The 26,450-nt window shown below is 42.4% G+C and overlaps 1 protein-coding gene across 1 annotated transcript in view; it reads right to left on the bottom strand.

The window, feature by feature from the left end:
• Positions 1–26,450, bottom strand: part of mtmr11 (myotubularin related protein 11) — a 52,177-nt gene that overhangs the window by 10,280 nt on the left and 15,447 nt on the right. Inside the window, exons 2-15 of the mRNA XM_079239982.1 lie at positions 25,753–25,822; positions 16,983–17,119; positions 16,801–16,870; positions 15,046–15,185; positions 14,653–14,737; positions 12,643–12,790; positions 12,417–12,504; positions 12,067–12,155; positions 8,804–8,931; positions 7,468–7,546; positions 7,138–7,208; positions 4,194–4,366; positions 3,341–3,511; positions 3,039–3,257 (exon numbers count right to left, since the gene is read on the bottom strand). Of these exons, the coding sequence (XP_079096108.1) occupies positions 3,039–3,257; positions 3,341–3,511; positions 4,194–4,366; positions 7,138–7,208; positions 7,468–7,546; positions 8,804–8,931; positions 12,067–12,155; positions 12,417–12,504; positions 12,643–12,790; positions 14,653–14,737; positions 15,046–15,185; positions 16,801–16,870; positions 16,983–17,119; positions 25,753–25,822 (1,668 nt within the window). The remainder of the gene's footprint in view (positions 1–3,038; positions 3,258–3,340; positions 3,512–4,193; positions 4,367–7,137; positions 7,209–7,467; positions 7,547–8,803; positions 8,932–12,066; positions 12,156–12,416; positions 12,505–12,642; positions 12,791–14,652; positions 14,738–15,045; positions 15,186–16,800; positions 16,871–16,982; positions 17,120–25,752; positions 25,823–26,450) is intronic.

Consider the following 26,450-nt stretch of genomic DNA (forward strand, 5'->3'; position numbering starts at 1 on the left):
GAGTCCACCAGCTCTGCTCCCTCATGGGAAGACGTGTTGGTAGGATTGAGGAGGTCTTCGAAGTATTCCCTCCACCGACCCACAACGTCCCGAGTTGAGGTCAGCAGCACCCCATCTCCACTGTACACAGTATTGATGGAGCACTGCTTCCCCCCCCTGAGCCGCCGGATGGTGGACCAGAATCTCCTCGAAGCCGTCCGGAAGTCTTTCTCCATGGCCTCGCCGAACTCCTCCCATGCCCGAGTTTTTGCCTCGGCAACGGCCGAAGCCGCATGCCGCTTAGCCCGCCGGTACCGATCAGCTGCCTCCAGAGTCCCACAGGCCAAGAAGGCCCGATAGGACTCCTTCTTCAGCTTGACGGCATCCCTCACTGCTGGTGTCCACCAACGAGTCCTGGGATTACCGCCACGACAGGCACCAACGACCTTGCAGCCACAGCTCCGGCTGGCCGCCTCAGCAATAGAGGCACGGAACACAGCCCATTCGGACTCAATGTCCCCCGCCTCACCCGGGACATGTTCGAAGCTCTGCTGAAGGTGGGAGTTGAAGCTCACTCTGACGGGGGACTCAGCCAGACGTTCCCAGCAGACCCTCACAACACGTTTGGGCCTGCCAGCTCTGACCGGCTTCCTCCCCCACCATCTGAGCCAACTCACCACCAGGTGGTGATCAGTTGACAGCTCCGCCCCCCTCTTCACCCGAGTGTCCAAGGCATGTGGCCGCAGGTCCGACGATACGACTACAAAGTCGATCATTGAACTGCGGCCCAGGGAATCCTGATGCCAGGTGTACATATGGACACTCTTATGCTGGAACATGGTGTTCGTTATAGACAATCCATGACGAGCACAGAAGTCCAATAACAAAACACCATTTGGGTTCAGAGGGGGGGGACCATGCCTCCCAATCACTCCCCTCCAGGTCTCACTGTCATTGCCCACGTGAGCATTGAAGTCCCCCAGCAGAACAATGGAGTCCCCAGAAGGAGCACCCTCCAGCACTCCCTCCAAGGACCCCAGAAAGGGTGGGTACTCTGAACTGCTGTTTGGTGCATAAGCACAGACAACAGTCAGGACCCGTCCCCCCACCCGGAGGCGGAGGGAAACTACCCTTTCATCCACCGGGGTAAACCCCAACGTGCAGGCACCAAGCTCGGGGCTGATGAGAATGCCCACACCTGCTCGGCGCCTCTCACCATGAGCAACTCCAGAGTGGAAGAAGGTCCAGCCCCTCTCGAGGGTACTGGTTCCAGAGCCCAAGCCATGCGTTGAGGTGAGTCCAACTATATCTAGTCGGAACCGCTCAACCTCGCGCACAAGCTCAGGCTCCTTCCCCACCAGAGAGGTGACGTTCCACGTCCCTTGAGCCAGCTTCTGCAGCCGGGGATCGGACCGCCAGGGTCCCCGCCCCTTGCTGCCGCCCAGCTCACATTGCACCCGACCCCTACGGCTCCTCCCGCAGATGGTGAGCCCACGGGAGGCGGGGCCCATGTAACCCTTTCGGGCTGAGCCCGACCGGGCCCCATGGGCGAAGGCCCGGCCACCAGACGCTCGCTCTCGTACCCCGCCTCCAGGCCTGGCTCCAGAGGGGGGTCCCGGTAACCCGCGTCCGGGCAAGGGAACATTCATGCCCAGGTTGGTCGTCATCATAGGGGTCTATGAGCCGTGCTTGGTCTGGTCCCTCCCCTAGACACCTGTTTGCCATGGGTGACCCTACCAGGGGCATAAAGCCCCCGACAACATAGCTGCTAGGATCTTCGGGACGCACAAACCCCTCCACCACGATAAGGTGACGGTTCAGGGAGAGGTATATATATACATATATACATATATATATATATATATATATATATATATACATATACATATATATATATACATATATATACATATACATATATATATATACATATACATATATATACATATATATACATATACATATATATACATATATATACATATACATATATATACATATATATACATATACATATATATACATATATATACATATACATATATATATATATATATATATATATATACATATACATACATACATACATACATATATATACATACATACATACATACATACATACATATATATACATACATACATACATACATACATACATATATACATACATATATACACATATATATATATATATATATATATATATATATATATATATATATATATATATATATATATATATATATATATATATGTATATGTATATTTGTTATTTAACTCTTCATTTTTCTGTTTGTCTCCTAAACAAATCTGTTGTCCTCACCGATTCCTGCAGATAAGCTTATATTTATGTATATTCTAATAAAGTTTATTGATAACCTGCCTTTTGAAGCTGGACTCTTAACATTACAGTACTTACAGTCATCATATCATCCAGACCATGAAACTCATCTTAATGCTCATATATGGTTCTTTAAAATATTTGCAGTGCACTCAAATATGTGAATTTTTATCAGAATCTACGTGGCTGAAAAGGTGTAGTACTTCCCAGTATTAAACATTTTCATATTACATTACTATTATATATTATATTATTATATTATATTATTCTTATTATAGTCATTATAACTTTTAGAAAAATGTTCTGTTGGGGAGTGCGCTGTCGGCTCTGATGACACAGTTTAAGTGTAAATTTTTCATGGTATTTTTCACATTTGCATTACTTTTATACTTTTAGAATTCTTTTAAATCAGTACTTTTAAACTTTTACTTAAGTAAACTATTTGAGTTGGTGCTTTTACTTCTACATTAGTCTTTTTAAACCTGAGTATCTGTACTTCTACCTGCGTAATGAAGGTGAATACTTTTGAAACCACTGAATTTAATCCTATAAACCAGAAAGAAAAACACTTTGTAGCTGAAAGAGATTAAAATCGATACAAATGTGAAGTTACTTCTCAGATTCTGAACAGAATCTAAATTGAGGACATCAGGTATAAATGTTGTTTCCACGGAGACGTTTTCAGGTAAAACAGCCGAAGTGCTGCAGCTGTTACCTTGTGTGTGTCTGGGTTGGTGTTGAGGTTGCCGTTCAGCAGCGGCTGCAGCCGGGGAGTCGCAGGGATGGGCTGAGTGAAGCCAGCTTGTCTCTCTTTGCTGTACTGCAAGTCCCAGTCCCACACCGGCGGCAGGGGAGGATCTGACGGGTCCGAGGACGAGTCCGAATGCAGCGCGTCTCTCCAGCCGTTGACGGGGGTGTAGCACTGGCCGAGGTTCTGGACACCGTTCAGAAATATCGTCACGTAAGATTTCACATCCAAGCAGACGAGGCTGCTGCTTCGGTGTCTGTCAGGTGTACCTGGGAGCGTTTGCATCTCTCCCGCTGGCAGTTTGCCAGGAAGCTGGAGAAGAGCGGCAGGTGGACGCTGTCGTGCAACGCCAGCAGGAAGTCACCTGTCAGCTCGAAGCGAGACGGAAACTGGAACCAGAGCTGCCAAACACAGTCCAGGAAGAGCAGGAAGACCGGAGCCTGTCGGGAGAGGAAAGGGGGGAGCCAGGAAGGAGAGAAAAGAAAGAGGAGAGAGGAAGGAGAGAAAAGAAAGAGGAGAGAGGAAGGAGAGAAAAGAAAGAGGAGAGAGGAAGGAGAGAAGAGAAAGAGGAGAGAGGAAGGAGAGAAAAGAAAGAGAGGAAGCAGAGAAGAGAAAGAGGAGAGAGGAAGGAGAGAAGAGAAAGAGAGGAAGCAGAGAAGAGAAAGAGGAGAGAGGAAGGAGAGAAAAGAAAGAGAGGAAGCAGAGAAGAGAAAGAGGAGAGAGGAAGGAGAGAAGAGAAAGAGGAGAGGAAGGAGAGAAGAGAAAGAGGAGAGAGGAAGGAGAGAAAAGAAAGAGAGGAAGGAGAGAAAAGAAAGAGAGGAAGCAGAGAAGAGAAAGAGGAGAGAGGAAGGAGAGAAAAGAAAGAGAGGAAGCAGAGAAGAGAAAGAGGAGAGAGGAAGGAGAGAAGAGAAAGAGGAGAGGAAGGAGAGAAGAGAAAGAGAGAGGAAGGAGAGAAAAGAAAGAGAGGAAGCAGAGAGGAGAAAGAGGAGAGAGGAAGGAGAGAAAAGAGAGGAAGGAGAGAAGAGAAAGAGGAGAGTGAGTCGGTGATGAAGAGGAGGAGCAGCAGGTGAAAGGCTGACATACTGATGAGTCTGCATGCAGAGCTGGAAGCTCCCTCCTCACCTCCTCCTTGTCGTTGTCACGGTGATAGTTGATGCGGCTGTAGAAGCGGTGGCCGGCCACCACCCACTCCTTCTGCACCAGGCTCTGGAAGCCGTGCTGGGTCCGGCAGTGCGGGTCGCACATCAGCTGCACCAGGCTGGACACCAGGCAGCTCATGTCCCGGTCCTCCGGCTCTGAAGACGAGGAGAGAAGACGCAGTTTTAACGTAAAACACATGAATTTCACTTCCTGACATCACAGACCTGTCAGCTTCACAGCAACGCTGGTCCTTCAGCTGCAGATTCAGCTCGTTCCATTGTTCATCCATTTCATTTAGTTTCTATTTTCATCTGTATTTTTAACCTCCAAACTGTTTTTAGGGATCTTTTATTTGCTCCTTTTCGTGCTTCCGTTTGTTTTTCCTGAACAGCTTTATGACACTTTTACAGGTTTTCTACAAAATGACAGAAAAGTCTGTCTGTTAAATACCAACAAAGCTTCATTCCACTCATCTGTATGCAACAATCCTGAACGAGGACTGTGACGATACGCTTTTGTCCCGATTCGATTCAGATTTTTTGGGTCCCGATTTGATTTAAATTGCGATTCTCACAAATCTTCCATATTGCTGATTTTTATAGCATAAAAGCAAAAAAAATGTACAAAACTTTTTTTTTTGCTCGTCATTTTTCTTGATTTCAATTAGGAACAAATAAAATAGCAGCCAGACCATCTTTCTGCTGCTATAATGCCCAACAAGAAAAGTAAAAAGATCAATAAAAATAACAAAAAAAAAATTTTGGGATTATCTTTATTTATTTGGAAAAAAAAAAAAAAATCAATTTTAAAATTGTGAAGCATAAAAATCCCGATACTCGATTTTTCGATTTGATTTTCCCGCCCCTAATCCTGAACAGGACCTGGTCTGATGTAGTCTTCATGCCAAAAACTTGATAAAATGTTCATAAATAAAATAAAAGTTTCAGAAATCAGAAACCGTGTTGTGACATGTAGAATAATTCTGTCTTAACTCGCATTTCTACAAACAGACTGAAGGTTTCCCAAACCAGACGCTGCGTGTCGATGAACCTCAGAGCTGTGCTGCAAACTTCAGTCCAGATGTGAACGACACAGGTCCAACAGTTTTTAGCAGGACTGGTTTAAAGTGGCCAAGATTTCCAAAGCAAAAAGCAGGAGCAGCGTAAACCACGGCTTCTCCGGGCTTTACAAACGTCTCCTCCATGGTGCGGTTCTGCACAGGTCTGGATCTCCTGCACTCTGAACCTTTACTAGTCTCCTTATGAGTAATTTTCACATCACAAGACTGTAGAGCTGAGAGCAGACGGTGTTCAGTTTTACAGCACATCAGGGACATAAATCTTTAATTACAAGCATATTAAAGCGCTGTTATTTCTCTAAACACTAAACCCAGGAGGGCGTGAGAGGGAGAGAGGAGGCGCAGAGAGAGGGATAAGGACCTGGCTGCAGACACAGAAGCTTCGGGAGCTTCGCTCCGAGTCTGCTCGGGTTTGTTTAATGTGTAGTCTGACATTGGAGACTACGGAAGCTCGCCGCTGACACCTGAACCTCTCGGCCAAACTGCTGATGTTTCTACTTGCAGGCAGAGAAAGTCAAACGCCGGCAGAGTGGAGTAAACACCAGCAGCCACTGTGTGAGTCATGTGTGGGTCTGCGTGCAGCGCATGTATCCACCTCAACCTGACGCCTCTGGTCCTCAACTAACACGCAGCAGCACTTTCTCTTTGCACCTCTGCACCTCTTCAAATTTGACCTTTTTCATCAAACATATGCAAACTGATATTATTCCCATCCTCCAAGGTCTAAATTAACTAAACATACCAGTTATTTTGACCTCGGCTATGCCTGCCTCAAGAGCCATATAGTTTTATTGTTGACGTTCAGAAACAAAGCAAAATTTGGGACATTATGTCCTTGTTTTCATTGTAGCTTCCCAGAGCTTGATGCGATAGCATTGAAAGCTGTACCAAATGAAAGCTAATAAAATGTTCTTGCATATGGTTGTAAACACATTAATACCTGTGTAAATTTTCGGTAGATTCTTTACTGACAATGTGAAATAAAGAGATAAAACATAATTAGTGATAAGATGGGATGTATGTGCATTAAAGTTAACAACTTTGAGATAAAGTTATGTGTCATATGATGTCATCCATTGCATGAAAAATATGAATGTCTGACATTGCTTGTGCATTAAAATTAGTTCAAATTTACACAGGTATTAATGTGTTACCAACCATATGCAAGAACATTTTATTAGCTTTCATTTGGTACAACTTTCAATTCTATCGCATCAACCTCTGGGAAGCTACAATGAAAACAAGGACATAATATCCCAAATTTTGCTTTGTTTCTGAACGTCAACAATAAAACTACATGGCTCTTGAGGCAGGCATAGCCGAGGTCCAAGATCACAATAATGTTTAGTTAATTTAGACCTTGGAGGATGGGAATATATCAGTTTGCATATGTTTGATGAAAAAGGTCCAATTTGAAGAGGTGTACTGCAGCAGGGTTGCATGAAGGCAGCTCTCTAATTATAACCAAGACGCTTCATCACAACAATGACCTCAACAACGTGTTTTATGGCGCACCAGAAAAAGAGCTGAGGTCGTCGTCTGCGGTCGTCTCTCTCAGCCAGAAGCCTCTGTCTGCATCTGATACTCACATCGCACGACATAATGACACATCAGACCGCTGCGAGCATGTAGTTGTACACACGGAGCAGAAACATTACATTTCATGACACCGACAGTGTGGGATTCAGGTGTAAAAGCCCTTTGTGTGGAGGCCTCTTGGCAGTGTGCATGTCGGCTCAGCGGAGTGTGCGTGTTCCTGCTGTACTGCTACTTCAGAGCAAGTCCTAATGCGGCATTAATGAGAGGGAGGCGACGTGAATAATGAATGGATAGAATAATATGAGCCACCTTGGAGCGCCACAGTCAGGTGACCGCTGCGGAGCAAACAGGCCACCTCCGACGCTTTCCTCAGACAAGACCTGGAGACACACAGGCAGGTCCACAACACCTGGTTAATGATTCATCAACACTTTTCTGATTATAAACACACTCAGGACACAGTTCTACATGTGGAATATGCTCAAAAAGAAGAATTCCTAAGTAAAAAAAAGTCAGTAGGAATAACTTTCCTTCATCTTTGTCACAGATCTGAAGGATACAGTTCAGTTAAATGTCTTTCTCTCCACTTAGACACATGTAGCAGAGTTACATGGGTTGGTATTATGAGACCATCTTCACCTGACGTAGTCGAGCCAGTGTGTGCTCTCCAACGTAGATAACCATTTGTCATCAGGCACAGACACAGAAGTGGAGATATCTGCAAGTCAAATCAGGAGAAAGGCGTCATCATGAATGCAGACATTATCATGAATGCAAATGAGGCTTCAGGATGTGGGATCAGCTGCAGCTCATCTGGTGTTTTACCCTGAAATCAGTCTGCAGATACGAACCCTGCATACACGCCAGCGGCTGTTTTTCCTGCACGGCGCTCCGAACACAGGAGGAGACAAAACACAGAGCTGACAAATGAGTGAGGCGTGATAATCTGTGACCTTTACGCATTGTTTGTGTGTGAGAACGAACGACGGCGTGAGTGTGAGATGGGTCAGCGTTTCAGTTCCAAGGCCGGAGCTTGGTCTGTCATCTCTTTTCTTCCTTAGCTCAGGAATGTGCTGCCTGTGCTTTCAGGACAAAAGCAACAAACAGCCTGACAAAGCCAGCAGGAAGAGTCCAAACTCATTTTCTAACAGCTTTTCTATCATATGGGCAGGCCAGCTAATGAGCAGTGACATGGAGGGGTCAGCGAATGTCCCAGTGGGAAGGAAGATTATATGGAATCAGATTTGTTTCAGAATCTCCAAGCAAAACTTTTTAAAACTCAAGCAAAAAAACAACAATTAAAACCAAAATTTTTCAAACTTAAGCTAAATAAATGATCTCAAAATCAAAAATGATCAATCATCGTGAAAACTATTAGGCATTTATCTGGTAAAATTGAGTCGTTTTGTTTGCAGTTTCCTCTTCTTCTTTCTCTCTTCTCTCTATTTTGGTTGCGCTTGACAGTCTTTGGTTTTGATTCTTGATTGTTTGGTTTCATTTCTGACACAAACCTTTCATGGTTTTAATTTTCAACTCCTTAAACTTCCTAAGAAAGTGTTTGTACATTTCATTGGGCTACAGCTGTGTCACTCAAAAACTCACCAGCCAATCAGAATGCGCCCCTGAAAAGAGCCCAGCCATGAAAGATTTGTGTAAAAAATGAAACCAAACAATCAAGAATCAAAACCAAAAACTGTGAAGCGCAACCAAAATAGAGAAAAGAAGAAGAGGAAACTGCAAACAAAACTACTCAATTTTACCAAATAAATGCCTAATAGTTTTCATGATGATTGATCATTTTTGATTTTGAGATCATTTATTTAACTTAAGCTTTAGAAAGTTTTGGTTTTAATTTTTGCTTTTTTGGTCGAGTTTTAAAAAGTTCCATAGATTTAAAGGCTACAACTATTAAATAACAACAAGACAGATGCTTTATTTCTTTAGCATTTTCTGGTGTGTTCAGGTTTGAACCCACCTCCCAGACAAAGGGCGCGCAGGCGGCTGTGTGCCAGCTGGACATCGGCAGGCGACGGCAGCTCCTCGCCCAGCTCCACCACCACGCACAAGGAGGACTGGCAACCAAACAGGACCATCTCCAGGTTCCTGCAGAGCAGCACATCCTGCTGTTAACACACTGACAACAAGCAGCTGATTTAAGATGCACATTTCAGATAGAAAAGGTTTATTTTCATCATAAAGCAGATGAGAAAAGTGCAGCTGTAAAGCTTGGCAGGAGCTTACAAGATGCGCTGCCACCCGGACACCTGAAGGGAACAGTTCCCAACCTGTTTTCCTGGAGAAAAGCAAATCCTAAAAAACAGTTTCATGCTTCATTTGATGCGTTCTCGCCATAAATACTGGATTCTGGCCGAGTCCTGCTCTTCATGAAGAAACTTTGAATAAAATGGGACCAATCCTGAATCGCTCTGATGGGTGAAAGCCTTGGGAACCACTCTGCTCTGTTGAAGAGGGGGGGTACCAGACTCCAGGTTGGAAACCACTAAACCCTAAAGCAGGGGCGCCCAAGTCCGGTCCTGGAGATCTACCATCCTGCTGTTTTTAGGTGCAACCCTTCTCCAACACACCTGAATCTAATAAGTGTCTCGTTAGCAGGCCTCTGCAGAGCTGGACGACATGCAGAAGAGGAATTCAGCTGTTTGACTCAGTGTGCTGGACAGGGGTTGCATCTAAAGGTTGCAGGATGGTAGATCTCCAGGACTGGACTTGGGTACCCCTCGTCTAAAGTGTCCAGCTGACAAATACCAAACAGAGATAGCAGGAAGCTAGCGGCTAGCCTTGCCGCTGCTGTTACTAAACGTGAGATTTTCTTTCGTTTGGAAACATTTCGGTTTCTATAAACATGAGAAGAAACGAGACCTGGACGAGACTTACTGCATGAGGAATATGTTTTAAAGTCAAAATAAATGGTCACAAAATAAGACAGCAGCCCAGTTAACTCATCAGACGATATAAAAACGTTTGATATGCGTTGGATTTATTTATGTTTAGATGGAAATAAAGGATAGTGTAAATATTTTTTTTAATTTGAATTAATAGACACATAATGAGGGTTATAGTTGAAAAGGGGCCAAAGAGAGAGAGAGAGAGAGATGGGGAACTTATGATGGGGAGAAAAGAAGCCTGAATATCCTTTTTTTTGTGTGTCTTGTCCAGCATTTAGGCAAGCAGAATGATGGTCTGGATGCTGTGTCCTGCTGAGCAAATTTACTCTGCCAAGGGAAGCTTTATAGATATAATGATCCCCTTGACTTTCTGAATTTTTATTTTATTTCTGTCTTTATTTTGCGTTATTGTTTGCATTGTAGAGTTTGTACTGCTGGACCAGAGAGGACAGACGAAAGACAGGAAGAGAAAGAAGAGAAAACACTTGATAGGAAAAGTGAAAGAGATAAATAGAAGCCTGAACATCCTGATAATCCTTTCATAACCAAATCGTAGCTTCCTGATACGTAACAGAGTCGTGAGGTATTTACGATGGCACGCCTAGTGTACAGCTAGATATCTGCATCTCGCTGTGAGAGCAGGTTTGCTTGTTGGCAACGCGGAGATGCCGTGGAACATCTGCTGTGTGTATTCCAGGTGTTTTTCCCCTCGCTGACAGAACACTTTTTCTTGAGGTAAAAAGCAAAAAGCTTATTTTGGGCTCATTGTCCTGCAGCATAAAGAGATATTTCCTCAGCGAAAAGTCACAGCGGCTGTTCTGAATGAAACTGCAGCTTCACGTTGTGAGATTTAATCTTTTTTCACTTCCTGTGTTCTGACAGCAACTAAACTTAACAACACATCTTCTTCACAGAATAAGAAGTAAACTTCTGGCATTCGTGTCACAATGTCTCAGACTAAGAAATGATTTCGTGGCTGGTTTTTAAAAAATCTGCATTAAACTCTGTCTGGTGGAAGATGAAGATTCAAAAGGCAACAAAGAAGTCTCAAACCTAAAATACAGTCTGACGAAACAAGCTGCAGACTTGAGTAAAAAGTTTTTTTCCCTCTCATTTACTGCCTCCTTCTGACTGACATTTTGTTCCACATTGTGAAACAACCAGTTCATCATCACTGGTCAGATGTTTCAGTTTAAATGTCACTTTTCTAAAGCGTAGCTGCTTTCTGTGCCTTTCTGCAGCTGGGACAAAAGCTGCTCTGCCCTCTACATGCACAGGCAACAATTATTAAGGTTCGAGCCATACGAAGTATGGCAGGAGCCTCTTGTTATTGTAATGTTTTATTATTATTATTATTATTGTTAGCACAACTCGGCCATTTTTGACCCCCTTAGCCCCCGTGAAAAGTTGCAAAACACACACCTCAAGCAAGCCCGGCGAAAATAGCGATATTCTAGTTATTATTATTATTTACTTGGAGGGAAAGAATCCCTTCAGCGCTGTTGCTGATAGATTAGTCAGATGTGACCCACCAGGAGTGATATCTGACAGAGAGCTCAGTGTGGCTGACGCTTTCAGGAAGGAAGTGTCAATCACACATCTACATCATAGCTCCTTTCTGCCTGGTTGCTAAGAGTCTAATAAAGTATCGTAACCGCCTTAAACACCACTATTTGACCAGTGATCCTCCTCTCTAGACGGCCAAACACCAAATACTAAATGAGAATTATGTGGCATGAAATTATTATGGCATGAAAATGAAGCTCTTCCTGCTGCGTAATGACAGTTATTATCACTGTTTATGCGATCGAACTCTAATGAAGCACAAATACTGCTTGTATTATATATTTCTTGCTTTATTATCACGACTATTTTATTTTATTTTATTTTTATTTTTATGTATTTTATCATTTTTAGGATATTTTCTGGTGTTTCCTCATAGGGAGCCCTCTGCACCGGGTGTCATAATGGCCATGGCTGTAGGGGCCCCTTTCATGGCTTTGGTCTGTAGTGGTGCCCCTGGTACTATGGTCAGGTTGACTCCTGGTGCAGATGGCTCCTGCGATGTGGTTCCTGACCTCAGCTATAAATAACTAGGTAGATGTGTGTGTAATGTTAAAGAGTAGTGTTAGAAATTGATGTTGTTTGGGTGTGTGTATGAGTGTGTAAGCGTTTGAATGTGAGAAGGGAGGGGCTTATGAGTTTTCTTTGTTGTGTTTTTATATCATGTAAAGCACTTTATGTTGCATTTTATTGTAGAAAGTAGCTTTATAAATAAAGTTTGATTTGATTTGAAATACAGATTGACTCCTTTCTGGGTCCGGTATTCACACACCTGATGTCGTCTTTCTCATGGTAGATGTTGTTCTGGAAGCTGGACATGCGCAGTAGATCGCTGCCTCTGGGATGCCGCCAGCACCAGCGCTGCAACACAACGCGACACGGAGTCAGCCTCTATGAGACGTTCCAGTCTGTGCACATCTTGTAATCGTGTTGCAGGAATGTTAATAAGAAGCTAAAGGATCATTATACAGAGTTAACGGTTGTCTTCTTCCCAAGTTCCAATAGTTTTAGGAGTAAATGTGTTTTTATTAAATCAAGAAGATGAAGACTCTTCGCTCTTTAACGAGTTTATTCGGATGTTTCCTGTGATGAAAGCTGTGATGGGATTCTTGAACAACTCACAGGGATGCGTCCTTCGTTGAAGTGGGCGAAACTCTTCTTCAGTTCTGTGTCCAGAACCTTCTGAGGAACCACGATGAACCTCGACAGGCTGAGAGGAGACAGAAAGATTGCACAGAGAGGTGTGTGTGTGTGTGTGTGTGTGAAGTATTTTACATTAAAAAACATCAACACACACAGTTTTGTTGTAACAACGTGGAATCGGGCCGCGCCGCTGCGTAGCTTCTACCTGGTCGACATTTCAAAGCGGTCGTTGACCGAGCTGACTCTCCAGCTGGTGCTTCCACATCTCTCCAACTCCTGCTCCCAGTCTGAGGCCGATTCAAACCAGTTGGTGTGGGCGTCTCGGCGGCGGTTGCTTAGAAACTGCTTCATTTCTGGGGGAGGAAAGTGATTCAGCTTTGGCTTGACTCTTGACTAAAACAATCTGGCGCTTTGAGGAGCGGCGGCATGCGATCAGAATGTGATGTATAATCCATGATAATGGGATGTTTTATGCTAATTAAACCTGAATATATTTGTAGTTTGGACAAAAGAAACGTTTTAAAGATGCAACAACATGAAGCCGATGTGAAACTTGTAGTAAACGTACATTGTTCAGAACGTCTCTGCGAGGTTCTGGACACAGATGAGTGACCACAAGGCGGGCACACTTGACCCCCCGGGGCAGAGTTGAACTGCAGGTCATCTAACGACTTGTTTCCGAGGGAAGGGGGGGGGGTTTGCATTATTTATCCAAGAGCTGACAGTCACCCACAGCCTGGCCAGCCTAGCGTAGCTTTAACATAGTCCAACATATTACACAGACGGGCTCGTGTTTCCATACGTGGCTGAAGTGGACAGACAGCAGAGCGGCGCACGTAAAGAAGCTTTTCACACCGTTTCCTGCCAAACGTAGGAAAAAAAACTCTCCCACGCTTTCACTGCTTAATCATACATCTGATTTTAGAGGATTACATTTTGTGCTTTTCAATCACTGTCATCACAAGCCTCTAAAATGTTTGGAGGGGCTCGGTTTCAAACCGCAGGCAGATTGGCTCCCATATGGCCGCGGTTAAAAACATCTTCACAGAGGAGAATGTTTCTGATCCTGCCAAGCAGAAAGGAGGTGAATTTTATTTGTCATTCTGGTCTGGACAGAAAGCATGACGTCTCCAGTTTTAAATTCTTCTCAACTGTAAGAGTTGTGAGATCACATTCAGATGTGAGGAAACAGAGAAAACTAATTTTGATCCGTTTTTATCCAACACTGTTACTGGATCTGAACTGGGTGAAAACCACAATGACAAGACGGAAACTCTTTCCATTAAAAGACAGAAGGAAACTTCTAGTTTCAGAGGCACAAATAAAAGACACTCATGTTTATGATCTTTGTGAGCAGTTGTTCCCAGTTCACCAGAGCTGTTTATGAATATACAATACATCTGAAATAGTCAGAGAAAAACATGTCCCTAAACGTGCACAAAAAGCAGCAGGGTTGCATTTCATCAATTATCTGACCAACAAAATCCAGAACTGCTGTCATTTTACATATAAGTATAATGACCAGATCCATGTAAAAGTAAAATTTAAAAAAAAAAAATTTAATATTATAATATAAAATTAGTTATCTAAAAATAAAAAATAAAAATTAAAAAAAATTTCTTTAAAAAATAAAATTAAAAAAAGAGGAATAGCAGTTGTCTTTCAACTGGAAAGTTGGGAGATCGATTCCAGGCTTCCCCTGACTCTGTGCCGAAGTGTCCTCGGGCAAGACACTGAACCCAAGTTGCCTGTTGGGGTATGAGCGTGTGTGTGTGTGTTCCCACTCAATATGTAAATCGCTTTGGATAAAAGCATCTGCTGAACGACTATAGCATAGAAAATTTATTTTAAAAAAGCAAAAATAAAATAAAAAAATGTTTAAAAAAAACAACATTAATTAAAAATAAAATTATTTAAAAAATAACATTAATTAAAAACTAAAATAAATTTAAAAATGAACATTAATTAAAAATAAAATAAATTATTTAAAAAAATAACTTAAATGAAAATAAAAATAATTTAAAAATGAACATTAAAAAAATAAAATTATTTAAAAAATGACATGAATGATAAAATAAATTATAGTAAAATAAGTTTCTTAAAATTAAAATAATTTTTGATCAAATAAAATCCAGCTTGCTTCTAGGTGCTTCGGAACCAAAGAACTACAGATTGATTTGGATCTTTGATAGATTGCAAACATTAGACCACTCACCTACACTCCCGAGGGCAGTGTTCTGGAAAGATAAAACTGATCCCGGTTTGAGCGGCTGGTAGGTCTTGGAGATGGTGTAGGTTATCTGAGGAGGGAAACCACAGTGAGCCCATCAACATGACAAAGGTCATCAGCTTTCAGCCGGGAGGCCCTCCGCTGTCAGCTCAGTGGTCTGTGGCAGAGATCAACTTCTCAATGCTTCTGGATCTGAAATGACTGATGCTCAGTGTGACAGCAAGCTGAGTGTTGAATCTGATGCACAACACGCGTTCTGACAGATGCCTGATGCATCAGAGAAAACAATATAAAACACCGAGGTCCAAAGAGTCTGAAGGCACGAAATATCTGTGCATCAGACTGTAGGCGTACATTAATTGAGATTATTGGACACACCTCTATGACTTGTGCATCTGGAGTGAGGCGGTCGAACAGGAAGCAGATGACTCGCATGTCCCTGCAGTAAAGCACCAGCTCCTCTGGCGTGAACTTCAGCGAGGAGTTGGGCGTCACCAGCTTGGTTCTGTTTGGACCCACTGCAGCGCAGAGAGGCGGAAAACAACAGCAAACATGAATGTCAGGCGAGAGAGAAGATGTGCACACGTCCACTTGCAGAGTTGTGAAGATCTGGTTGTGTTTCTGTTCGTCTGGACATCAGCAGGATGGAGGAAACAGGAGTTTCAATATGCAAAATGTGGAAGTTAAACTGTACGGTCTGACACATCAGCAGCTACACAGATCATTCACCATCAGCAATATCTAACATTCCTTTTGTGTCATGCTAAGTATAACCAAGTCCAGATGACAGATTCAGTGATATAACGGTGTGGTTTACACCAACAATGAGATGGGTTCCAGCTCCAGACTCTGACTGAGCTGCAGTCACATTTCTAACTGAGTGATTCCACAGCTTGTTCTCTACCATCCAGATTCTTAGTGAGTTAAATCTGCATAAAGCAAATCCCTGGAACTACGCTGTCCATGCAGTTTCACACGACTCAGGTCAGAGTTGTGCATTTTTAGAAATGAAGTGAGCTCTGCAGAGACTTTGCTCTTTTAGCAGACTGGAACAACAATCGGTGTGTGTGCTTGGCAAATCTCCACATCCAACCTCAACAAACCAGGTTGTTCGTCGTTTTCTGCTCCTGGCGGTAAAAACAGTTTGTGTGGAATTAAAGACTGATCAACCCTTCATGGTTGTTGTGTTTTATTCTTCGTTATGTTTTCAAACAACTCCAGCGTTACGGATGTTACGTTCAGACAGACAATTACAAAATAAACTAAACATTGACAAGCCATTGATTTGAATTAGAAAATTGAACATACATATTTTAGTTACACTTATTGGGATAAAGATAAACCTGCAATTTGAAATGTTTTGACTCTTTGGATGTTGAGAGACAAGAGAAATCATCCAGCGTTATGGATGTTACAAAAACAGACAAGCTTTTCAGACTCACTAAACAAATGATGAAAACTGAATTTTTCCTTTGAAGACTGACATGTTTAATATCATTCTGTAGGGAAGGGTTTGACGTACCCAAGAAACACATTTAAGAAAACTTTTTTATGTTAAGGAAAGTATGACAAAAATGTGCCGTTATGATTGTTACACTTCTGAGACAGACAACAGACATTGTCTTAAAATAGAGCTTCAACTACATGTTTTCACTTCAGTAGCCTATTTAAAGGGTCAAACTACTCAGGTAGTAAAGGCTACTTTACTTTAGGAAAAACTATTTGTTTCCCGTTCAAACAGAAAGCACACAGAAAGTAATGCTAAATCTACTGTCACCATTTTCTACACTGTGTATTTATAAGCAACACGTGGGCATTTATTTGTCTAGAACATAACTTGGCGATTTGTATGTTGTTGTTTTTTCAAGAAAAAACTAAAATTCATGGAATTGTGGATGAAATAAGAAAGCTGTCTGTGGTCACAGACCTGCAGGTGAAGATGTCACCTTGATGGCAACGTACACCATTGCAGATGTTGCCTTCTGCAGCTTTCTCTCATAACAACCAGGATTATCTTTTCATCTTCAGCCTCTACAAACTCTTAAAACATGGACTCCCTTCACCAAACAGGCTTTTATTGTACAACACCATTTCGTTTAAAGAGCTCTGCTGATACTTTGTGGCTCTACTTACCGACAACAACCTTCTCTATTGATGCCAAAGCAACATCGTGATCTCCTAGAAGAATTGGATCTGCATTGTCCTGTAAAATGAAGGTACAAAACAAAACATAGGTTTTAAAGATGACAGATAAATCATAAAAAAAGCATGATATGAGAATGAATATGTGGATCAGCATCACTAAAAGGACTCACATCGGGTTTAGGGCTGTCCTGAGGTACAAACGCCACTCTGAAGTGGGTACAGAAGAGCGTCCCAGACAGCCAGCCTCTCCCCTCCCTGGCGGTCAGCTTCTTCCTCACCATCACAGCTCTCTGAAGCACACACTCACCTGGCGAAGACAGCGAGGATGAGCATAACAGAGGCTCCATGATGAAACTCACAGGTGACGTGTGTCTGGTAAGAAGTTTGGCTTCGGTCGCTCATGATTTTCACAGCTTTTAAACCACAGAGAGGTGATGTAGAGGAGCGTCACAAAACAGGAAGTGCAGAGATAGAACAACAGCATTGTCAGAGGGAGCAGCTGGGACTGGGTGGAACAACATCCCTAAACAAAAAGCTATGTCCTTGAATTGTTACAAGTCCTCGTTCGGACAAGCTGGGAGAAGCAGAGACAGCAATAAACTTTACAGCTGGAAGAAACGCTGTCAAATAAAACAATCAAATGTCGACACATGAGCAGCTCTTCTCTGTTCAGGCCATAGTATAACACTAATGATGCCATATCTCCATATTCCTGGAAAATAACGACTGAAATTCCAGGACTGAAATTCCCAAAACCTTTTCAGCCACAATTATCTCCCACATCCAAACACAGATGTCCACAAACAATCCCCACAAAAAGAAGAAACAAACAGAAAACAGTAGAGAGGCGGCACGTTAACAAGGCTCCCGCAGCGACACGAAGCCTTCGCCAGCAGGCCTGTGGGTTTCCATGGCAACGGAGTCAAGAGCTGGGAAGACGTGGAGAAAAAGGCTCTTTTGTCCAGCATGAGAGGTGTGTTTGTTCAGACGGCTGTGTCTGTTTCACTCAAAAAAGAAACGGAAATTGATCAGGAACGGAACAGATGCAGCGAGGAAACATCAGATTCCTTCACTGTTCCTGTGGAAGAGCCAGCGAGGCGGAGACGTTGGGCTGGACTGTCTTTCTCCTGCTGCTGCCTCGTAGCTTAAACAGGAAATGTCCATTTTTACACATGAAGCACTTGTTTATGCTGGGACAGAAAGAGGAAGTGTTTGCCTCCAGCGCCGTGATTTACTGGTTACTCATGAGGAGTTTAAATCCTTCAGCATGAGCTGTGATTACCACCGTGCCCTCCGGTCTCCCTAAAACCACACAGAAAACCGTTAAACTGAAGTTATCAATTAAACTTGACTGCACATGATTTAGCTAGAGAGATGTCAGAAAACAATCCGTGGCTCTGCATGCCTTCCTCTGACGTCTCTCTGGGGAGCAACAGAGCTGAAAACGTTCCTGCAGGCTGCAAGTCTGAATGGTGGAGGAACGGAGGCCTGCGGTCTTATTCACACTCCGTCAGATTCAGAGGACTTTGGTCAAGAAAGCGATTCATCCAGCATGAGTCAGCAGGAGCAGAGAAAGCATTTAGACAGATCCTTTTAATCAAATATTTCATGGTCTTTCTGTACATTTCTAAATATACAGTAACATAACTGTATGTAACAGTATAACATGACCTGACCATGACATTTTCACACTGATATATTTACATTTAAAAAGGACCAAACAGGATATTCGTCCTTAAGATGACTGGGGTGTATTGTTGGGACTCCAGTATTTTGCAGTATGGAACAATAAGAGTGCCAAAAGAAATCTGCAGAAAAAGGTGGAAAAAATGGAAATTGAAATAAAAATTATATTATATATATATATATATATATATATATATATATATATATATACACATATATATATATCTTATTGGTAGGAAAATCGAATCGAAAAATAAAAAAACAAACAAAAAATTATTTTTTTTTTGCTTCACAATTTTAAAATAGATTTTTTTTTCCCACGAAAAATAGATTTTTTTCCCCCAAACAAATAAGAATAATCCATAATAAAATTTTTGTGATCTTTCTTGTTTTATTGATCTTTTAACTTGTCTTCTTGGGCATTATAGCAGCAGAACAATGCTCTGGCTACTGGGTTGTTTTTCCCAATTGAAATCAAGAAAAATGATGAGCAAAAAAAAAGTTTTGTACATTTATTTTGTTTTTAATCTACAAAAATCAACAATATCAAAAAACTGTGAGAATTGCAATTTAAATCGAATCGGTACCCAAAAAAATCGGAATCAAATCAGGACAAAACCATGTAGTCACAGCCCTAATATATAAATACATGTTGAACCACTGAATATATAAACACAGAAATATAGGCAATAATAATTAGTTATAATTAGTAATAATATGTTTATTTATGAATTTTTCCACTTTCTTTTAATGAATTAACTTCTTGACTCTCAAAGGACAAAAAATGTGAAACTAATAAATACAAGGAAAAGACAAACATTTAAACACAAAAATCACGATGTTCAAGCATCTTATTGTCTTATTTGTCTCTGCTTCCTCAAGCTAACAGCTTGGAATAGTCCCTCAGACATCCTAAAGTCTGTCACTGTAGTCATAGTCGTGTAGACTACGACTACACTGAAGACGTAGTCCAGCTTCACTACCTGGACTAAACAGGTTCTCCTGTCTTTCCTAGAACAGCATGAACCCAGAGCCCCCTTTTTAATCTTCGCAGCATCAACAACATCAAAACAGTCATTGATTGACATGAAATCCATGTTTGCTTGCGAGTTTCTTTAAGAATCTCCATAATTTATTTGTAATTTCACATCAAACTTGGTGTTCAAAGACAAAAGCTTTGATATTTCAACTCCAAAATATTCAGAATTTCGTGTTGTTTTTCTGTATAGGTACAGACGTATAAAGCCTTAAAACAGCAACAGGAAAGTTCAGCAATTAAAACTAATCAATACAGACAAATCAGTTAAATTTATCCTTTTATCAGGTTTTTGCCTGTAAAGCTGAAAGAAATTGTGCCCTCAGGTTTTTATAAAAATCCGATCTGATGCTGTGTTCAGACATGCAGGACTTGCTCCACCCATCGAGGTGAAGCTCGGACATGAGAAGATGGTGACCTGAAGGATCAGCGTGAGAAAAAACAGCTGAGAGAAATGCGAACAACAAGCTGGGAGCCTGTTTTATTTGTTTTCATCCACATTTGTTTCTCATTTTCAGCTGGATGCGTGCAGAGCAACAGGCTTCAGCTCTCCTAAATCCACCAGGAGGAGGGAAAACCAGGAACTTGGTTAAAACTACAGGCAAGGATCATGAAGCTGAAATAATCCTCATCAGCAAGTCACAACGAGACTTTAGTGTCAGAAGTTGAGGAGAAGTTTGTCAACAGCAGCTGCAATGACAAGCTTTCCTGCAATCCAGATGTGTGTTAAATTTCTGAAGTTATTATCTGGTGTGGACCAAGCGGCAACCTCCAGCGGCAAAAAGTAAAGCCCATGAAGAAGTCGATGAAACTGCAATTCCCCCTTCATCCACTAGGGGTTCCAAAACAGAGCAAATCCCCATAGACTCCCATGTTAAAAAGACCAACTTCACAGCAGAAATAAACATGTTTACAGCAGAAATAAACATGTTTACAGTCTGGTTCAAAAATCCATTTTTGGTTTAATAGGTCAGGTTTACCTTCATGACAACCGTTTAAAAGTAATTTAAACTCAAAATTCATATTTAGTGGTGTGTCCTTTTGATTGACAGGTACCCGATCTCCTGCTTCAAGTCAGAAAAACGTAGAACAACCGCGGTTTTTAGCCGGTTAACAACGTGACTTAGCTTTAGCCTGCTTACCTCCATTAGCTGGTTAGCTCCTGTTAGCTCCAAGTTACCTCGGTTAGATCTTGGCTACTTAAAGCTCGGAGTTCGCTTGATGTCAATCATCCACCATGACGCTCACAGCCCCCCTCTCAGCTCCACCTCTTTGCCCATATTTGTATTTTCCGGGCGAGACGACACGCATGCCCCTGCCAAGATGGCGATGGTAGGAACCGCCCACTGAGCTTCAATTCAGCTCTGCAGAAACCTACGGGTGACGTCACGGAGGCTCCGCCCATCTGTTTATATACAGTTTATGATGTGGATTATCTCAAAATGATCAGTAGTCATTTAATAAATATAAGGACAATTAAAACGTCTAATGTATGAGATTCTTAAAGTAAAACCAATCAAATACTTTTCTAAAACATTTTAATGTCAACATATTCTCTGACGTTTTTATCAATACGTCATGGAATCGTAACATACATCAGGATGTTATTATTATTAAATATCAGGATGTTCATTGCATTTCTGTTCCTCTATTCAGGCTTTTATTCCCTCACTTTGTGGCTACATTTATACGACTTTATACTCCATTCAATGTCCATCAATTCAAGTAACCAAACTAATTTGTGTTCACCACCTTTTATTGAGGTAGAACCATCAATAAAGCAACACATATCAACCATATTTCTCATATTTTCTGAGTTTTTCTTGGGAAATCTATAATAGCTGGGAACAACAATGTGCTGCTGGGAACGTATGAGGTTGTTGCAGGTTTGTAGCATTTTCATTCCATTTTTATTTTGGCTTCAAACAGCTGCAGAAAGTCTTGTCCAGGTCTTGTCTGTTTGCCACCGCTAGCCTTGAAACCTGATGCTTTCGTCTCACACTCGGCTGCAAGGTTAGCTGCTAGCCTCCTGCTAGCTCTCAGCATTCTCTAGACATTACATCATACAGATAAGAAAAAACTAAATATTCTTTTAGCTCTGTCTGTGTGGCTCGACACCTTTCAGCATGTTTATAATTTCAGATTCAACTTCAATTCAACTTTATATAGCGTCAAATCACGGCAATGCCATCTCAAGACGCTTTACAGACAGAGGGGAAAACATAATGAAGGCCAATTCATAACAGCCTATATAAGGAAACCAACAGATTGAGTTGAGTCCAACTCAATCTCCCATCCTGAGCAAGCACACTGGCAACAGTGGGAAGGAAAAAACTCCCTTTTAACAGGAAGGAAACCTCCGGCAGAACCCGGCTCAGGACAGGCAGCCATCTGCCTCTGCTGTGTGGGGGGAAGAGGACAGAAAGACAACAGACAACAGGAACTGCTACTCCCGGCCAGGGAGACCTGCTGAGACAGGAGACATACATGTTAATGATGCAACACTGTTATGGGGGGGGGGGGTAAAAGAAAGAGATAAAGAGTAAAAGAAAGAAGCTCAGTGTATCAGGAAATGTCCCTCAGCAGTCTAAACCTATAGCAGCATAACTAAGGGACGCTAACCATCCCTAGCTATAGGACTTATCAAAAAGATAAGTCTTCAGCCTAGTCTTAAAGGTGGGGAGGGTGTCTGCTTCCCTAACACTAACTGGGAGCTTATTCCATAAGAGAGGGGCCTGATAACCAAAGGCTCTGCCTCCTGCTCGGCTCTTTGAGACTCTAGGAACCACAAGTAAGCCTGCAGTCTGCGAACGAAGTACTCTGCTTGGTATATAAGGAACAATGAGGTCTTTGATATATAGTGGTGCCTGGTTGTGGAGGGCTTTATATGTAAGGAGAAGGATTTTAAATTCTATTCTAGATTCAACAGGCAGCCAATGAAGAGAGGCTAAAACTGGAGAAATATGATCTCTCCTGCTGGTTCTGGTCAGGACTCTGGCTGCAGAATTCTGGATCAGCTGAAGGCTTTTCAGGGCATATTTAGGACAGCCCAGTAATAGAGAGTTACAGTAATCTAGTCTCGAAGTAACAAAAGCGTGAACCAGTTTTTCTGCATCACTCTGAGACAGAATGTCCCTAATTTTGGCTATATTACGTAAATGAAAGAAGGCTGATGATCTTGTTTAATTTAATTGTTCCAATATTATTCATGTTTCAAACAGCAGCTGTTTTGCTGAAGAGCAGCTGGAGGTTGAGAAATATCCAGTTGTTGGTCAGACTGGAAAGAAATGAGGAAATATTTATATCGTTTACAGAAAGAAGTCCCGGTTGGGGTCCCGTTGTATGTCATATTTTTGTTTCCAATGTCAGAACAAGATTCACTTTTTTTTTTTTTTTTTTTAAAGACAAAGTATTATTTAGGAAGTGGAGGCCTTCTACCAGGCCAGCAGATGCTGATTGGGCTGTCTTAGAGCAGGTGGTATTGCCTAAGTGTTACCATCAGGAGGTGTTACGGTTGGCTCATGTGTCCCTGCTTGGGGGGCACATGGGGGCGAGGAAAACCTTCAAAAGGGTGACTCGCCATTTTTATTGGCCTAGTGCATGGAAGGACGTGAAAAGGTTTTGCCAGTGTTATCATGTTTGCCAAGTAGTAGGTAAGTCAGGGGTCACAATACCAGTGGCCCCTTTACAGCCTTTACCTATTGAGGAGGAGCCTGACTAAATTTACTGTTATATTGGCATCAAAAGCTAAAAAAAAATTAGTGTTCATGCAGTTTTACACATTTATTGCGTAGTAATTGCATTTCTATGACCATAATCATACTGGGAAAATCTCTAATCATGGCATCCCTGGCTGAAACACTCATCAATACTGAGGTCTCTTGTCCATCAATCATCAGGGTCTAAAGCCGACTGACAGCCCTGAAATCCCAAAGTAACACTAGACTCTGGAAAGAAAGGATTGCAAATTTGCTCTGAAGGGGGTCCAGGCCTCTCTGCATTGTGTGTTAATGGACAGTAAACCCCCTCCCCCACTCTCCCAGTATTGAAATGGTACATGATCTACCTATGGCTGTTGGAGCCATCCTGACCCATTTGCCCTCCCGCAGGTCAGCTCGGTTTCTGGGTCCTGTGTCCCGATGTCACATGAGAACGCCGTCAGTGCTGTGTGCCTGTTAACTACTGACAGGACACAACTTCTGTAAACTTACTCTTTTATTCTACCTTCCTGTCTTTAGCTTGCGTTTGCTTTGACAAAGAACACATTTAGGTAATTTAGGCGCAGAGTTAGATAAAAAACAGTTAAAACCTCCTCTGTGCTGCCAGTATGAGGAGCTGTTATTAGAAAGGGAGGGTTCCCCTGCAGTCTGCATGGATGTGATGGAAGGGCAGAAAGTGAGAGTCCACAGGTGCAACAAGAGCTCTTTCACTTGGTGCAGTTACACCGAGTGGCGACTCCTTTGTGTCTCAAAGTGAACTTGTTCTCACAAATTGTCTCAACACTTCCTCTGCAAACATCCAAAGGACACACGTCTCTGTCTGAAAGAAAAGCTCCAAACTAAAACTACACGCTATTTTTACAGCTTATAAGGAGCAACTTTAGCTCACAGGGGAGCAAATTTGGGTTTTAGTAAAAGGAGAAAAAAAAGGATTATAAATAAAAGCATGGATGTCTGGCTTCTCATGGACAGCTGTGTTTCTAATCTGGCTGGAATGAAGGTGGAGAAAGAGCGGAGAGAGAGCGGGAACAGTGGGAATGCTTTAGAGAAGGAGATGAGGTTGAAAGCCAGCAGGAGGAAAAATGTGAAGTGAAGACTGTCGACATTTCACAGCGAAACGCTGACGGCTGAGAATAGAACTTGTGTGTGACGTTTAGCACGAGAGGAGTTCAGAAAGGAATCTGACCAACTCACACGGCTGGAAAACAAATGCATGTTTACCCAAAGAGGTTTAAATGAATCCAAATAATAAAAGCAGAGAGGTGAAGGGAATGACTGGCAGGGAAGAGACGGAGGATCTGAACAGGATCAGAGAAGCAGCTACTCCTCTATGACTGCTGTATGCAAACACATTTCTCTCTACGGCAGAAGAAATGTTAACGTTGTGAGAATAAAGTGGTTTCAGGATGATGCCTGCAGGCCAGCAGTGCCTGGAAGGTTCTGGGTGAAGACATGACACGGCTTCCACGCCTGGCTGGGACTAGTGTTTCAGCCTTTTGGGTCGGCGTTTTGGATCTATATTAAGTCGTATAGATAGAGATTATAGACATTCTTCTCCAAAGAATCTTCCTAGAACATGTTTTTCTTCTCTTCTCTTAAAGCCCACCTCTTGGATTCCCAGTGTGATTGCTGCTGTTTTAAAGAGCTTTATAAATAAAGTTGGCTTGAAAACAGAGTTGCAGTTTGCATGCTAGTATGGTCGTAAATACTGAGGCTACATGATGTGGAGTTCGGACAAGGATGTGTGTTTTGTAGCTTGCATCTCCAGAACAACACAGGTACAAATCAAATCTACAGGTAAAATCGAACCAATCAGAGAAAGAGAGAATTCTCTGATCGTCATCCAGAAAAACCATAGACTGTATATAAAAGATGGGCGGAGCCTCCGTGACGTCACTCATAGGTTTCTGAAGAGCTGAATTGAAGCTCGGTGGGCGGTTCCTACCATCACCATCTTGGCAGGCTCCAATCCCTTCAATGCGACAGATAAAATAGTGCCACTTTTTCTAGGCTTCTCTGTAATCTTACCTTTCTGATGTAAGAACATACCCTCCATGCTGCGGTTATTTCAGGTCAGCTTCGGACCACATGAGTATGCTGAACCAAAACAGGCTTCTAATCTCGTCTACTGAACCTTATTATGCCTCCTTTTGTTCTCAGGTTTACTTTTCTGTCTGTGGTCTCAAAAGCGAAGCACCTGCTGTAACATTTCGGTCCAGGTGTGGCTGCCTGCGAGCAGAACACAGAACCTGGAACCTAGAGGGAGATATTTTTGTCCTCATATGTCGTCTGATGGTGAAGCTGCATTTCAGTGTGCTGTGAAAACATTTAACCAGCTTGTTTTCTTTTTTATTCACCCAGAACCGCATCTCGTTTCAGCAACTGCTTCTGTTATTGATGTAAGATTTGTGTATTAGTCGGAAGCAGGGACGCGTAAACGTCATTATATCAGTAACTACTATAGCTGTGTGAAAATCCGTGAACTTGACTCAATCTTACCTGGTAGACATCGAAGCCCAAACACATCTCGATTTCTTGCGTTCGTGCTGCTTTGGTTCAGCATCCTCTCCTGTCAGACACACAAAGAAGACGTTAACAGCGTTCAGTCACTGGGTCAACTGGTTTCAGAAAAAAACCCAGTCAACGCAGCGAAACAGCTGTTCAGGTACGGTACGCAAATATCATGCCAGTTTCATAGACATGTAGATGATGAATAACTGGGCTTTTATCATAAATACAGGTAATTATCAGAGACTCATCCCACCCTGGTCACCCTCTGTTTGAGCTGCCGTCAGGAAGACGCTACAGACAGCAAAGCAGGACAAATGGACTGAAAAGCAGCTTTTAGAGCTTCAAACTTGATGCTGCAGGAAATGCACTTGATGTTGCTACCAACGTTTACCAGGATGTTAAATATGTTTGAACGTTTTCTACTTTTTATTTATCATGTGGGTTGTTATTTGTCTTTTTTACAATATTTTCATATGAATGAATGATTGCTGGCAAAGTTTGCACCTTTAATTTCATTCCCATCCATCCATCCATCTATTTTCTGCAGCTTATCCGGGGTCAGCCAACTTAGCAGACGGATATTATCCCTCCAGCGTGTCCTGGGTCTTCTCCGGGGTCTCCTCCCAGAGGGACGTGCCTGGAACACCTCACCAGGGAGGTCCAGGAGGCATCCTGACCAGATGCCC

Source organism: Telmatherina bonti (assembly GCF_933228915.1).
Source record: "Telmatherina bonti genome assembly, chromosome: 5".
Classification (NCBI taxonomy): Eukaryota; Metazoa; Chordata; class Actinopteri; order Atheriniformes; family Telmatherinidae; genus Telmatherina; species Telmatherina bonti.